We start from the raw sequence: 16,169 nt of genomic DNA, 5'->3' as shown, positions 1-16,169 counted from the left end.
CACGTGACGCGCGACAGGTGCGCGGGGTAAAGGTGGCGCGCGCGCGCGCGCGCGACCACGGGCGCGCGCCCGTGCGCGCCACCATCGCCGTCGCCGTCGCCGGCCGAGCTGGGAACATGTCGCTGAGTCGGAAGAACTGGTCCGCGCTGTCCAGGTACGCTGTCCCGTCCCGTCTTTCAAATGAAAAGTGAAAGCGTTGCGCGACGATCAGGGACAATTATCTTTCACGTCTTAACGATGTCGTGGTCCCTGAACGAGAGAAGATTACGGCAGCAATCTGGCAAAAAAAAAAAAAACTCGTGAAATGTGAAATGCATGTCGGTGATCGAGAAAAAAAGAAAAAAAAAAAGTGTTTTGCTGATCAGTCTGACCCGCCAGTGGACCGTTGAGGATGAGGAGGAGGTGGAGCGAGAGAGGAGGAGGAAGACGCGGGACCCCAGCACCAGCCTGGACCCAGATGACGGCGAAGTGAGGCAGGAGAGGACGGGGTGTGGCCCTCTCTTTCAACACAGCTACACAGCTCTCAATAAACTATATATTCCATATATATACAGTACAGGACACCTTCTCATTCAACGTGTTTTCTTTATTTTCATGACCATGTATGTTGGTAGATTCTCACTGAAGGCATCAAAACTATGAATGAACACATGTGGAGTAAAGTACTTAACAAAAAAAGGTGAAATAACTGAAAACATGTTTTATATTCTAGCTTCTTCAAAATAGCCGCCCTCTGGTTACTGCTTTGTACACTCTTGGCATTCTCTCGATGAGCTTCAAGAGGTCGTCACCTGAAATGGTTTTCCAACAGTCTTGAAGGAGTTCCCAGAGGTGTTTAGCACTTGTTGGTCCAGCTCACCCCAAACCATCTCTTTACTTTACTTTACTTTACTTTACTTTATTTAGCAGACGCTTTTATCCAAAGCGACTTACAAGAGGAGTTTATCCAAAGCGACTTACTTACATCTGGACTGGGTTCAGGTCCGGTGACTGTGGAGGTCGGGTCTCCACTTTTTGTTAAGTACATAACTCCACATGTGTTCATTCATAGTTTTGATGACTTCAGTGAGAATTTACCAACGTAAACGGTCACGAAAATAAAGAAAACACGTTGAATGAGAAGGTGTGTCCAAACTTTTTGCCTGTACAGTATTAACGAAGCAGAATGTACTTCATGTTCTTGGTATTCCATTACATTTCTATATGGTTTTTAGACTGTACTGAATTCCAGTTCCACACTTGGCTTAATGCTGCTGCTGTGTCAGCAGAATAAACAGCTTCTTCACGCTTCTGTTGCACCTTCCAAGGTGTTCCTTGCACAGGTTCTACGTCTCGGTGTCGGTTTTCAATGCAAACATGTCTTCTTCCTCTGTCGTCCATGCCGCCGCCGCCAGCAGCACACAGGAACTGGCCGAAAAGGAGGAGACGGGCGAGCTCGCCCAGCTGCAGATGGACTTTGTGGAGATGCTGCGCGTTCGGGATGAGCGCCGGAGGAACCGGCACGTGGAGATCTTGCAGCACCAGCGGAAAGAGGGCGAGGAGTGGCCCGGGGAGGCCAGGGTGGACGTCCTGGGGGACGTGAGAGAAGACACGGCCATCAGACGCACCTTGGCGTCCCGGGACACGCCGACCGGCCCCGCCAGCATCCGTGCTCAGGTACGTACATGGATCCTGTAAGACTGCACGAGGAACGTTTTTACAACGTTTACAACGTTTAAAGCTAGCGCAGGTCTGTAGTATCTTTGCTGGCTTTACGTAGTCAACCATGTCACGTAGTTCTTCGTACGTCGCTTCCATATTCCATCACCTCCACGTACTATATTTAAAAGCCATGTAAGTTACAGCTGAGGATCTGTGCCGGAACATGAACGTTCTACTCGTGCTGCGTCAACTTGGAGGAAGAAACACTGCCGTTTAAGTCAAGCTTTTCAGGGTTGTCATAAGTAAATTTGACTTTTTTTCACATTTGAGAGAATTTATGGTCATGAAAATTGCCTTTGAGTAATTGAAAAGTCATGGGAATTATTTTCTAAAAATGTTAAAGAACCCTGTTTAGAGGCATTCAGTGTGCAGGAAGATCTCTCACTGATTGTCATTGTGAAACACTGCAGCACAGCATACGCTGACTCAACTAAATGTGTCCTCTGTATTTAATCCATCACCCTTAGTGAGCAGTGGGCAGCCATGACAGGCCACACCTAAACGTGATCTGTAATGTTCTGTTAATGTTATTTACATTTTACATTTACAGCATTTATCAGACGCCCTTATCCAGAGCGACTTACAATCAGTAGTTACAGGGACAGTCTCCCTGGAGCAACTCAGGGTTAAGTGTCTTGCTCAGGGACACAATGGTACTATGTGGGATTCGAACACGCTAGGCTACTACCACCCTGCTATTTGAACAGATAGGGCATAACATCATCAGCTTGAAACGTGCCGTCAGGCTCCTGTGTTCTTTTATCTGTGTGGAGGCTGTGAAAGCAGGAACGCAGGCGGAAGGGTCTGAGTGGGTTAAGTGTTTGGCCGGGGGGGTCAGTATTTCACCACACACCCCTCCACCGGGGACCACCAGCAGCGAGGGCGGGGTTAATCATCAACGCCACTAACAGAGGGAAAACCTCGGCTCCTCTCACCGGACTCGCTCCGGGTTAAACGTGTGTGTTGTTCTGTTGCAGCAGGAAGACTTGGACCCAGCCTCAGGTCCCACAAGCTCAAGCGGGTCTTCAAGGAAATTTGTGAGGTATTTAACATTTCCCATCAGGATGGTGTTGGTGGAGACGTGGACATTACCCTGTTCCTCACCTGTTGTCTTTTCGCAGCTCCCTTTCAATCTCGTTCGATAAGAGTCCCACATGTCCCGCTGAGACAGGCAGCCCCGGTGGCCCGGACGCCTTCTACACCTCCAGCATCCGACTTCCTCTGAGCCCAACACAGAACGGAGACGTGCAGGTCAGATGCCCGCAGACCTGCCCATTTCTGAAGCACTATTAACAAAAACGGAACGATATTCTAAACTGGAGCGTTCATTTGTTCGCTCGTCAGAACGGGACGGCAGCCAACTTTGAACCAGCCGCCAAACCCGCATTCGCGCGACAGAGCTCGAGGACCGCGTCCTTCAGGGTAACAGGCTTTACCTCATCCGCGGGGGTTCTGCACAGCTCCTCTTCTGTCAAGAAACAATTTGCATGTGTCAATATTAACACAGACGCAGCACTTTATTCAGCCATGACGGCCAGGCCGACAAAAACCAGCTCTTAACCAAACACTTTCGTTTTTTAAACCTGACAGATGCTGAGAAAAAAAGAGGAGCAGACCGTGCCGCTACAGAGGAGGTACAGTAACATCATGGTACATGTTACGCAAAGGTTCAAAAAAGTCATCATCAGAAAGGGGGCAGTGGTGGCCTAGCGGTCTCATAATCGAAAGCTTGCTGGTGCCACTGAGGTGCTGCCCACTGCTCACCAAGGGTGATGCTTCAATGCAGAGGACACATTTTACTGTGTGAAAATCACTTTCAAATACGCCAATCAGCCATAACATTAACACCACACACCTAATATGAAGTAGGTCCACAAAAGCCCTGACCCGTCAAGACGTGGACCCGTCAGACCTAGACCTACAAAACTAGTTCTATTGACCAGCACGTCCCACATTTGAACTGAGATCTGGAGAACACCTCAAACCACATTCTGCTGAAAGGGAGTGGTCTAAGGCTCCCCATCAGGACATTGTCCAAAACGTCTCATTCTTCTGCTGGCTGTAAGTGACGCACATCCGTCACCCAACCATCTACATGGTTAATCAGAGCAGGACTCCTTCTTCCATTGCTCCGTGTTCCAGTTCTGAAGCTCATCTGTCCAGCATAGGTGGTGGACACTGGTCCACATGGGCACCGGCCTGCTTTGTCCTTCTTTTGACCAGGAACATACCACAAGGGCGGCAGTCTGTAATCCAGATGTCCGTTTTAAAGTAGATCCAGAGTCTTGTCCATGAAACTGAATGACACTTTATAGGTTTCCATGGCAACATGATAACTTCACCTGTCATAATGTAAATTCTGTCATAATCTGGCCATTTTGCTTATCTAAATGTATTTGTTCATGCATATTTATTGTGATATCTGAGTTGTCTCTAACAAGTGCTGGTTTTGACAGTCAGCTGTTCACTGAACGCTATTTAAATTTCTGAACAACAGTGCAAGCGTCCGGGTCGCATCTAAGAAGCTTGATTCCAGTAAGGTAGGAAGTACTTTTTTCTTCTTTTTTTTTGAAAGTTGCAGATTCTGCTCCTCTCTGTCTCTTAAGAAACTTTTGTTACTTACAGATGTCTAATCCAGAGGAGGATCAGCCTTCATCATTCCAGAGAAAGTGAGCTAACCCCAATAACTTCACATACACACATAATTTTCATATCATTTAGGGTCATCCATCCCTTATACAGGGAGTGCAGAATTATTAAGCAAGTTGTATTTTTGAGGAATAATTTTATTATTGAACAACCATGTTCTCAATGAACCCAAAAAACTCATTAATATCAAAGCTGAATGTTTTTGGAAGTAGTTTTTAGTTTGTTTTTATTTTTAGCTATTTTAGGGGGATATCTGTGTGTGCATGTGACTATTACTGTGCATAATTATTAGGCAACTTAACAAAAAACAAATATATACCCATTTCAATTATTTATTTTTACCAGTGAAACCAATATAACATCTCCACATTCACAAATCTACATTTCTGACATTCAAAAACAAAACAAAAACAAATCAGCGACCAATATAGCCACCTTTCTTTGCATGGACACTCAAAAGCCTGCCATCCATGGATTCTGTCAGTGTTTTGATCTGTTCACCATCAACATTGCGTGCAGCAGCAACCACAGCCTCCCAGACACTGTTCAGAGAGGTGTACTGTTTTCCCTCCTTGTAAATCTCACATTTGATGATGGACCACAGGTTCTCAATGGGGTTCAGATCAGGTGAACAAGGAGGCCATGTCATTAGTTTTTCTTCTTTTATACCCTTTCTTGCCAGCCACGCTGTGGAGTACTTGGACGCGTGTGATGGAGCATTGTCCTGCATGAAAATCATGTTTTTCTTGAAGGATGCAGACCACTGCTTGAAGTAGGACTGCTTCCAGTAGGACTGGGAGTTGATCTTGACTCCATCCTCAACCCAAAAAGGCCCCACAAGCTCATCTTTGATGATACCAGCCCAAACCAGTACTCCACCTCCACCTTGCTGGCGTCTGAGTCGGACTTGAGCTCTCTGCCCTTTACCAATCCAGCCACGGGCCCATCCATCTGGACCATCAAGACTCACTCTCATTTCATCAGTCCATAAAACCTTAGAAAAATCAGTCTTGAGATATTTCTTGGCCTAGTCTTGACGTTTCAGCTTGTGTGTCTTGTTCAGTGGTGGTCGTCTTTCAGCCTTTCTTACCTTGGCCATGTATCTGTGTATTGCACACCTTGTGCACTCCAGTGATGTTGCAGCTCTGAAATATGGCCAAACTGGTGGCAAGTGGCATCTTGGCAGCTGCACGCTTGACTTTTCTCAGTTCATGGGCAGTTATTTTGCACCTTGGTTTTTCCACACACTTCTTGCGACCCTGTTGACTATTTTGAATGAAACACTTGATTGTTCGATGATCACACTTCAGAAGCATTGCAATTTTAAGAGTGCTGCATCCCTCTGCAAGATATCTCACTAGTTTTTACTTTTCTGAGCCTGTAAAGTCCTTCTTTTGACCCATTTTGCCAAAGGAAAGGAAGTTGCCTAATAATTATGCACACCTGATATAGGATGTTGATGTCATTAGACCACACCCCTTCTCATTACAGAGATGCACATCACCTAATATGCTTAATTGGTAGTAGGCTTTCGAGCCTATACATGTTGGAGTAAGATAACATGCATGAAGAGGATGATGTGGACAAAATACTCATTTGCCTAATAATTCTGCACTCCCTGTATCATCTGTTTTTTATCATTTAGAATCTCTGCCTTCATTATGCTTATGGGAATGATTGGCTTGGTTCTTTTCAGCTCCAGGCAGAGGCTGTCGTCTCGCTCGATCCAGGAGAAAATGGAGAAGCTCGCCCAGGCTGCTCAGGTCTGCAGGCCCGTCTCCTGTTGCCTTTCGGCGTGGCTTTGAATTTGCTTGGATTTTAGTTGCGTGATGTCTTTCTCTTCAGAAGTGGGAGGCGGTCAAGTCCCCCACTGTCCCACACAAGGCTGTGTTTATGGCAGACGAGGTGTCCAGGATAAGAAATATTTTTGAGAAGGAGCCGACAAGTGGAGAAGGCCACCCTGCAGTAAGTTACATTTCACTAAAATATCTTACAAATTACTAAAATACAAAAGGTAATAGCAAAAATGCTTAAATAGAATAGGTAGTAAATTAGCTGTGTGTACACATTTTAAATGAAATTCTGGAAAGGGGGGTCAAAATGAATATAAAAGGTCATTGGTGTGAATATGACCTCAGGTCTTCACGGTGAGGGTGCGCTGACATGACTAGTTCTTTGCTTGTGATTAGTTCTTGGCTTTGTTGGAGGATTGCTTACCAGGAGGTTTTCCAGGTCTGCTCAAGTCATGCCCGTGGTTTTTATGAACCATGGTTTTTATAAATGGCCATTTATATCACATTCAGAAAATACAGAAAAGATTCATCAAAACGGCAACTACAAACTATACTACGATGAAAAGTCGTAATCGAAATCTTAAAAGTCAGTTTGAATTATGTAGATGAAATATAAAGTATTATGAATATTATTGTAATTTTAGGACCATCGCAACCTTTCCCCTGGAATCTCTGAGAGAATCAACCGCTGGGTACAAAACAAGTCATCGTTTTCCAATTCAGTTGTAAGTATCTTAAAAGCACTTTCAAACAGCCATGGACAGATAAATGTTTTATTTCTTCTTTTCAAAAAGTATAATGTGGGTGGTGTTAAAATAAGATTATTAGGAAACTTAGTGTACAAGCTAGATGGCAGTGTTACTCTGTAATCTGTGCCACTCTCGATCCCCTTTTAGTGAACATTCGACATTTTACAACTCACAAGAGAATATAACTGAATATCTCAATAGCTGCTGTGTGTGTGAGTGTGTGTGTCCATATCTATGTTTAGACAGATTACTTTGAAATGTAATCAGGTACTGAAGACAAATTACATGGCAGTCAATCAGATTACATAAAAAATGTTTGGATTAATGTGGTAATATTTTACATTTATTATACGAATAAAATGCACTTGGCACATTCAGCATTGCAGTTGCTTAAATCAAAGGACCCTTACAAGCACTGCTGGCACAAACAGTGTTCGTCCGGCTGATTCGCAAGGTGAATGCAGAACGTAAAGCAAATCCTGCTGGATTTATCCCATAGGACCTGAGGCATGTGGACATCCTAAGTAAGAAGACCGCGTTTGAGAAGGGAGACGACAAGAGTCCAGTGTCACCATCACCACATGGCCGGGCTCACAAGTAACCGAGCACCAGAAAAAAAAAAAAAGTAAGTTCTGCTCATTCTGTCCAGCTGCTTCCACAAACTCAGGCAGGAAGATAAACCTGACATGAAACCTGCTTAACCAAGATGTGATCAAAAATGCACCTTTCACTGACCACATTCACCATAATCAAAGGTTTTTACAGTAATCTTATCCTGAAGTCATACTTTACTGATGTCAAGGACAGAACTCATTTTCAGCACATTTCAGATGTTCTGCTGGTTATTGGCCAAACACTTTGATTTAAACAGTTTGATGCAACGTTATATTTGTTTACCGGAATGGTGTTTACTACGGTATAATTGGTCTCTTGCTGTTTCTTTATATTTTGCAGTGGAGAGCTCAAAGTTTGAAAGCAGGAGGACTTGAGCGCCCAGGAGCACCATCCATTGGCCTTACTGATTCATTTCTAAAATCATCACGTTCATGCAATGTCATGTATAAAAATAGAGCCTTTAGCACTTCTCTATGTTCTAATGCACTCTGGAGAATAATAGTTGCTATTCTCCAGTTGCAGCATTTGAAACCTTTCGACTATTTGTTATCCACATTTCATTAGTGCAGAACCCATAGCATGAGCTCAGTTCAAATGTTGTGGGTCTTCAAATGTTCCGCTGATTCACATGATCGATGTTCACTTGTTTTAATTTTCTCTGACATGCTTGCAGATTCAGGACAGTGATGAAAAAATTGCAGCTCACCAATACTTATTGTGTTTGGTAATCTGATATCTGCTTCATAAGGTGGTCTCATGGTATATACCACATATATATTTTTATTGAACTCCTAGAGGCAATGCCAGATTTAAAATCATTAAAGTGGTGTGGCCCCATTGGTAGATGTGGTACGTTAAATGTTTTATTGTGCTGATTTCTTGCCGGTTGTTATGATGAGAGCGCACTGTTTTTCCTGGGCTTGTGCTACAGCTTCTTATTCATTAATGTATGTGTATATATATATTTAATTATGCTTTAATGATTCCTTAATGTGTTTTTTTTTTTATGTGGATTTTCTCTCTGTGATTCATCATACGATGGGAATACAGCAAATTCATCCTCTGAACTACTGTTAATAATATAATAATTCATTATTGACAATAAAATTATTAATAAAATAAATTATACATCCCTGTTGGTTTTGTCTTGATAATCAGCATATTTTAATTACAGCGCCACACTTATTCTTGCCCATTATTTGACTGTGTGCATGTGGTTCATGGGCATTTTTGTGTTTGTTGGTTTTAAAATAAACCCCGAATTGTGAGCAGATATCTTAAGCAGGATGGCAGTTTAACCGCGACAGACAGAACAGTGACAGGCCCGGCTTTATTTGGTCACTCCAGATACTGTGGAGTGTATGTGTGTTATCTCAGGCAGTTAAAAATAAGAGACGATAGAAAGAGGAGGGGGTGATTAAAGACCTTTTGTACCCCCTTCCCTCGTCCGTGGTCAGTTTGTACTGTAAGCACCCTCGTAGAAAGGATTTTACACTCCTGCTGCACCGGGCATACCTCAACACACTCCTGAACTCCTTATTTACTTCAAGTAAGTGGATTTCATTACTTAACTGTTTATAATTACAAACTATTTACAGCTAATGTGATGATCGTCTTATGCAAGTTTACTTATGGGAAGAAATGTAAGTCAGTAGTATATTCTGTACAGACAGATATCCATAAATTGAGTAATGAGTTGTCTAGATCTATGTTTGTGCATGACGTGTGTGTATATATTTTGTACTTACATTGTTAAGATTTCTCCAGGTTAATTTAATTGTAGTCCTAATTTTAATTTAATTAAATTCGAATTAAGTTCATTTTCATTCTAATTTAATGTACATGCTTGCTAACTACACACTTGTTGTAGGAATAAGACAACATGTCAGACGAGGAAGTGGAGTTTGAGTAAGTTGGTTCATACTGATTGAAGTTAAGTACACACATTCACTATTTTGTAGCATATTAACACTTTTTTTTTTATTACAGGGAACAGGAGGGTAAGTTTTATTTTATAAATCCACCCATACAGAAATTTTATGCTTGCTGATAGAAACATATTTTATTTATGTCAGCTGTGAACTTTTACTAAATCTGAGGAGCATGTAAGGTCAACAGTTAAACCACACACCCACACGTGTGTGCTGTATACCTCCGCTCGGTGACATGTGTGTTTTTATTTTGTTTGCATAGAGGAGGTCCAAGACAACTCAGAGGAGGTGGCTGAAGATGAGGTGGAGGAAGGTGAAGGTCTGGCTTCTTTCCCAGTGAACTTTGGTCACATGACCATAAATTGCAGACAGTAATCTGGGTGTGAAACTTCACACCCAGAGCGCGCAGAGACACACACACACACACACACACACACACACACACACGCTGCGACGTCTCCCAGACGGAGCTGCCAGGGTGAGCTATTTCTTAAACAAGGCAGCCGTCACCACCTTCTCCACCCAGCATCCAACAGGCAGGTCTGTAACCACAGAGCTCTGCCTGCCAGCCGGGTGAGCACCACGGGCACAAAATATCCGCCCGGAACTGGTTCTGGAGAATGCCAGACACGACTGCAAACAAAGCTGCCAAATACCAGTACATGCTAATTCTGCTTCGCTGGTCGTTTGGAGTTTAAATGATTAACAGACGCTGGTTTTCTGTAGAAACTGGGCTTGGGTGCGGTTCTGTGGAGTTGAGGCTTAATTGCCATCTTCAAACTTTCAAGCCCCAGCAAGGCGCATAGGAAGTGAAGCTTTTATTTTTTTAAACCGTACAGATGCTCAAGGGCGGGAGGGACCTGAGGAAGGCGGAGACGAGGAAGACAACCAGGACACTGGTGAGTTCCTTCTATTTAAATCCCCGCCTACCCTAAACTGCCTCCCATGGTCATAATAATCCCCATCATCCCCACTCATTGCCAAAAGAAAAGGACTGATCCTTCTGCCCTACATGGCAATAAATAAATATTTTCAGACTCTACGCTTGTGAGAAATTACCCAATTATATCAGGATTTTAGGCCCATCTTAAAGTATCTTTATTATACAAAAGACAGTCATAATTTTGTGAATTAAGATCCGTTGAAGGGATAGTGAGATTTAAATTATATTGAGTCTGTTTAAGTCTTATTCTTTTGAATGGGATTAAATGAAGCTGTGTGTGTGTGTGTGTGTGTGTGTACGTGCACCCTCTGTGCTCCCTACATTGGGCTGGTGCCCCGCCCTGGGTGAGTCCCCACCACTTTAAATGGGCTCGGTATGTTATTACCGTACTTATCTACACAAGGGTAGATAAATATGTCTTGGATGCCTGGCCACCTTTGGACACAGCGCTCAGGAGGTCACTTATCACCACAGCGCCCGCCCGTCGTTTTATCAGTGTGCCATTCCGGTCCCGCCGCATTTATCTCTGCCTCACTAACACTCTCACTCTTTGGCAGAGGCTGGAGATGAAGCAGACGATGGAGAAGGTATGGACCGGCCCCTTGTCTACACCTATTAGCCAGAAGACTGTAATGTGGTGAAATTCTGTAATTAGAAAAACTAGTCAAGATGGCAGTATGTTTCTATAATATTTCTTCTTTCTCCCTCCATCTGTGTTTCTCTTCGTTTTTTTCTTAAACAGAGGAGGCCAAACCAAAATTCAAGTAAGCTTACTGGAACTGTGAATAAATGGCAATACTAATCAATTGTTGAGTGTGTTATTTTACCCCTTTAAAGGGCTGTTGAGACAGTATAGACTTTAGTGGGATGTGAAATATTTCCATCCCTGATCAAGCTGTTGCCAAGCGACACGATTCAAGCAACTTTTGTCCGTGGAAAGTGAGGATGATTAATTCCATAAAGAGTTCAATTATAATGAGATGTTACAGTAATGGTCTGCTCAGCCCATCAAAGTAGCACAAACTGTGGTGTAATGTAATCATATTGCAATTATTCAATAAAAAATGCTCTGGAGAGTGTTGATTATACCGAGTGTATGCTCCTCTTCAGGCCGTTCATGCTGCCCAACCTCGTGCCGCCGAAGATTCCAGACGGGGAGAGAGTTGACTTTGACGTGCGTTTTCATTCACATACCAAGTCCACACGTTATTATTTAATAAGACATATTATAATAATGTCATCTACTGAATCAATGACTCATAAAAAGTGTTTCACCTCTTTGTGCAGGATATCCATCGTAAGCGTATGGAGAAGGACCTGAATGAGCTGCAGACACTGATTGAAGACCACTTTGAAAACCGCAAGAAAGAGGAGGAGGAGCTGATCGGACTAAAGGACCGGATTGTAAGTCACCTGTCACCATCCTCAGACGCTTCTCTCACCACCGTCCCATTACTGCATGCGTGTCTGTCAGGGAGCTGAAGAACCTGTCGCTGCAAGTGTTTTTGTATGTTCCCAACCCCATACCCACAGGAGAAACGCCGATCGGAACGTGCAGAGCAGCAGAGAATCAGAAGTGAGCGCGAGAAGGAGCGTCAGAAGCGTCTCGAGGTGGGGACCTCACTACACTGGGCAAAGGGAGCTGGGTACAGGTGACCTATAGAATGTGAGGTGGCGGCCCTCCATAGTGTATTTTTTCAGGTCAATATGTCGTAAAAAAATAAACTAGCATGGAAACCATTACAATGTTTTAATCCCAGGAGGAGAGAGCACGAAAGGAAGAGGAAGAAGCCAAGAAGCGAGCGGAAGATGATGCCAAAAAGATGAAGACTCTGACCAGCTTGCACTTTGGTGGCTACATGCAAATAGTGAGAATCCTTCTCATTCTGCAGACACATGCGGACACTCACTTTTTCAATTTTTCCATCCCGATCTGCCGAGGTGCCACTGAGCAAAGCACCGTCCCCACACACTGCTCCCCGGGCGCCTGTCATGGCTGCCCACTGCTCACCAAGGTTGATGGTTAAAAGCAGAGGACACATTTCGTTGTATCACCTTGTGCTGTGCTGCATTGTTTCACAATGACAATCACTTCACTTTCACTTTAAACCACTCATCATGAACCCTGACCCTAACTACGAGAGGTGTGAACTTTCACTCATCTCTCAATTTGATTCAATTACAATGCACAGATTTTCGATGCATCCTATCAATTTTTCCAAATTTCAAGTACGTCAGTGAGATGGGAGTTAATGCTTCATTTTTCATCGAAGTCTGAAGCAGCCGTTTTTCTGGCATTCGTAGCATCAAGTGAGTCCGGACTGAGCGCTGGCTGTTTTTTTTTCTGCTCTTTGTTGCAAATCATAGTGCCGCTCTGAACAGGCAGCCGACTAGACTTTTCGACTAGAATGTTTATGGCTGAAAAATCATCAAGCAACGTCATTATAATATAATTGATTATGTTCTGCACTGAATCAATTATATTATATTTATAAGATTCATTTTAACACCCCTACTGACTACATGGCCGCCATTTCACCTGAAGTTGAAGTTTCTTCCCACAGACTGAGAAGCGTAGTGGCAAAAAGCAAACCGAGAGAGAAAAGAAGAAGAAAATTCTCAGCGACCGCCGCATCCCCCTGGACATGGACGTCCTCAGCGAGAGCGGCCTCAGGTTGTTACGTGCAGCTTGTTATTACATGCGAGTTTAAAAATAGGACAATTGGGTGGATCTGAGGGGCTCCACCCCTTCCAGATGGAATTGTACTCCAAAATCTTTAATGCAATTTAAGAACCCTGAAAAGTATAGAACAAACTCATACCAGACTGTACCTAGTCCTCATTTGCTCTCATTTCCGCATTGGTACGAAGAATCTTCTTTATGTGCTGGTTTGGTGACGTATAAAAGGAACTAAGGAAACTACATTTATAGACTCCTAGAAAACCATGAGAAAACAGAGAGGCCTTCTATATACATAATGAGGAAACTAACAAAAAAAAACAAAACAGAGAATGCACATCATATCTTATCATATCATAACGGTAAACTTCCATCACTGGCTGTAGAGAGAAGGCTAAAGATTTCTGGAACAGGATTTGGGAGTTGGAGGCTGAGAAGTTTGAGCTGCAGTACGAATTTACAAAGCAGAAGTATGAAGTAAGTATTGCTACTATATCCTCTCAAAATGGAAAAAGCAAAGCAGAGTCTTCAAAAGGCCTCATTATTACATTAACTTGAGTTTGTGTTTCTAGATAAATGTCCTGCGGAACAGAGTGAGTGACCATCAGAAATCGTGAGTAGCACCAAGTGCTTGATGTTTATGTCAGTTCTGTTGTACAGTTAATTTCACTTACAGTACAGTGTGTTATCTTTATTTTCATGACCATTTACATTGGTAGATTCTCACTGAAGGCATCAAAACTATGAATGAACACATGTGGAGTTATGTACTTAACAAAAAAAGGTGAAATAACTGAAAACATGTTTTATATTCTAGTTTCTTTGCTCTGATTACTGCTTTGCACACTCTTGGCATTCTCTCGGGTCGTCACCTGAAATGGTTTTCCAACAGTCTTGAAGGAGTTCCCAGAGGTGTTTAGCACTTGTTGCGGTCCAGCTCACCCCAAACCATCTGGATTGGGTTCAGGTCCGGTGACTGTGGAGGCCAGGTCTCCACTTTTTTGTTAAGTACTTAACTCCACATGTGTTCATTCATAGTTTTGATGCCTTCAGTGAGAATCTACCAACGTAAATGGTCACGAAAATAAAGAAAACACATTGTATGAGAAAGTGTGTCCAAACTTTAGGCCTGTACTGAATATCCAAATGGTTCTCTGCGGTAGAGGCTCAATTTCTATCAATTCAGTCAGGGTTGGGTTGAGCTCATGTAATAAAAATGAGTGGTTGGCAAACACAAACTTCCAGTCTATAGTACCTATCATTTCCATGTGATTCACTGCTTGTAAATTTGTTTTGGGGATTTGTATCTTGAAAATTCGTTTTATTAAATGTTAGTTATTTTTATGAAATATTAATTGGATTTGAAATTCTCGACCACCGTCGTCAGACGATGCATTTTAATTATAGCGAGAGGCTAGCCTCTGGCAATTATACCTAATTTCCCCGAACATTTCCTTTCCCTCTTAGTCTAGCGCTCGTAGCGTGAGCCAAGAAAGACAGGGTTTTTAAAAGCTGTCAGATTCTATCAGGTTTGGGCCGGGTTTACAGCTCTACTCTGCAGTACAATCACCATGAAATGCAGGGGAATATCTGTCATTTCTATGGACCAAGCAAATATCTCAGTTCTCACTCTCTTCCCTCTTTTCTAGGTCCAAAAGAACCAAGAGAGGCTTGAGAAAGTAGAGATCCTGATATCCAACACACCTTTCATCTCTCCAGGCAACAAAAAAAGCATTCTTTAGATAATCAGTTGATCAATATAATCAATAAATAACTGCATAGCTATTCTGTAATAAATATTCTCTAATAAAACACACTTTGGCAGCTCCAACATATATTATATAAAGGCCAGATTATTCTCAATCATATCCCTTAACCAGTTAGACAGGTGGGTGCCTTAGGTCGTACTGGGACACTGGGTGCAGGGCGGGGACCTACCAGGGTGGGGCCCACTGCAGGGGGTGCACACACCCACACACCCACACACACACACACACACACACACAATTCACTCACACATTCAAACATACGTTCAATTTAGAGATACCAATTTCTAGTGGACATGCCTTTGGATGGTGGGAGGAAACTGGAGGACCAACACGGTCCACCCACATGAGATCCATGCCGAGGTGTAGCCTAGGCCAAATAATAAATCATTTGGCAGTACTGGATAAATCACATTCGACCAGTAAATATAATTCCCGCATTACTGATTACTGATTACTGCAGTACTTTTATCCTGAACTACTAGATGTGATTTATAATTCAGCTCCTGGGGAATTAAAAGGGATCTGCACCGGCCTGCAGAGGTTAGAAGACGCTCTCAAGGACAGCAGAGAACTGGCAGATGAAGGAAAAACCTGCTCTGACAAGACATGCACAAGTGTGTTCACAAGTGAAAAAATAAAACATGCTTGGAGGTAAATAGTTTTTGTCATCTAGACCACTTAACACGATTCCCAGGTTAGAGGGAAGATTATGGTGTCATCAGAGGGTTGGCTCCTTTTTAACACCCAGCACAGTTGTGGCCAAGTCCATGCAACACATTTTACAGGCCAAAACCCCAGAAGGTCATATACAGTATGGTAAATGAAAGGAAGGATCTTCACAATATGTTACCCTTTTTCCACCCTTCCCCTTACTCGTTTTAGTATTTTCTTTCCTACTAGCTTATTGAAATAAGGTTTGAGCTCATTACTCAGGAGTGTATATGACTTGGTGATTTTAAGATTCAAAGGTATTGTTTTTTCTGGCTGTCAGCTTTTTTTTTTTTTTTTGGATGTCTGTCAGCTAATAGCTATATATGTTATTGTATGTGGCATCATAATTACATCTATTACACATGTATGCTGACCAGATACAGGAAAACCAGTAGCAGCTCAATAAATTAAAGCAATAATATGGAAGGGAACAGGCTAAACTATTAGCACTGCTGTAATGTACAACCATGCGTGTAATAATGATTACTTCAGTTAACCAATTAACATTTATTCATGACTGTGGGAACATGAATGGGTGTGATCCCCTCGTACATTGCAGCTATTCCTAAGCAACATACAGATGAATGTATGAACTTGAACTGTAATATGGACTATGAAGCATAGTAAT

General features: G+C 42.8%; 2 protein-coding genes and 1 long non-coding RNA gene across 3 annotated transcripts; all 3 read left to right on the top strand.

Moving 5' to 3' along the window:
• Positions 1-30: 30 nt before the first annotated feature.
• On the top strand, positions 31-7,507 carry lad1 (ladinin). Its single transcript, XM_028994368.1, has 13 exons — positions 31-154; positions 366-488; positions 1,395-1,656; positions 2,679-2,743; positions 2,823-2,952; positions 3,046-3,123; positions 3,292-3,335; positions 4,199-4,241; positions 4,327-4,370; positions 6,047-6,113; positions 6,196-6,315; positions 6,788-6,868; positions 7,392-7,507. The coding sequence occupies exons 1-13, from the start codon at positions 117-119 to the stop codon at positions 7,491-7,493; spliced, it is 1,197 nt and encodes a 398-aa protein (XP_028850201.1). The 5' UTR covers positions 31-116; the 3' UTR covers positions 7,494-7,507.
• Positions 7,508-8,959: 1,452 nt separating this feature from the next.
• LOC114798566 (uncharacterized) lies at positions 8,960-9,732 on the top strand. Its single transcript, XR_003751080.1, has 4 exons — positions 8,960-9,056; positions 9,378-9,415; positions 9,497-9,507; positions 9,701-9,732. It is a non-coding gene; the product is annotated as an uncharacterized LOC114798566 (long non-coding RNA).
• A 141-nt stretch (positions 9,733-9,873) lies between these two features.
• On the top strand, positions 9,874-14,839 carry tnnt2a (troponin T type 2a (cardiac); the record flags this gene model as incomplete). Its single annotated transcript, XM_028993438.1, has 12 exons — positions 9,874-9,916; positions 10,278-10,337; positions 10,939-10,968; positions 11,124-11,145; positions 11,492-11,555; positions 11,669-11,785; positions 11,915-11,992; positions 12,142-12,249; positions 12,946-13,055; positions 13,448-13,538; positions 13,634-13,674; positions 14,711-14,839. Coding segments are annotated over 12 exons (798 nt in total), but the record flags the coding sequence as incomplete, so codon positions are not given.
• Positions 14,840-16,169: the final 1,330 nt, after the last annotated feature.

This window comes from Denticeps clupeoides, chromosome 10 (assembly GCF_900700375.1).
Source record: "Denticeps clupeoides chromosome 10, fDenClu1.1, whole genome shotgun sequence".
NCBI lineage: Eukaryota > Metazoa > Chordata > Actinopteri > Clupeiformes > Denticipitidae > Denticeps > Denticeps clupeoides.
The sequence above is the reverse complement of the archived record's forward strand: the minus strand, read 5'-3'. Positions and strand labels throughout refer to the sequence as shown.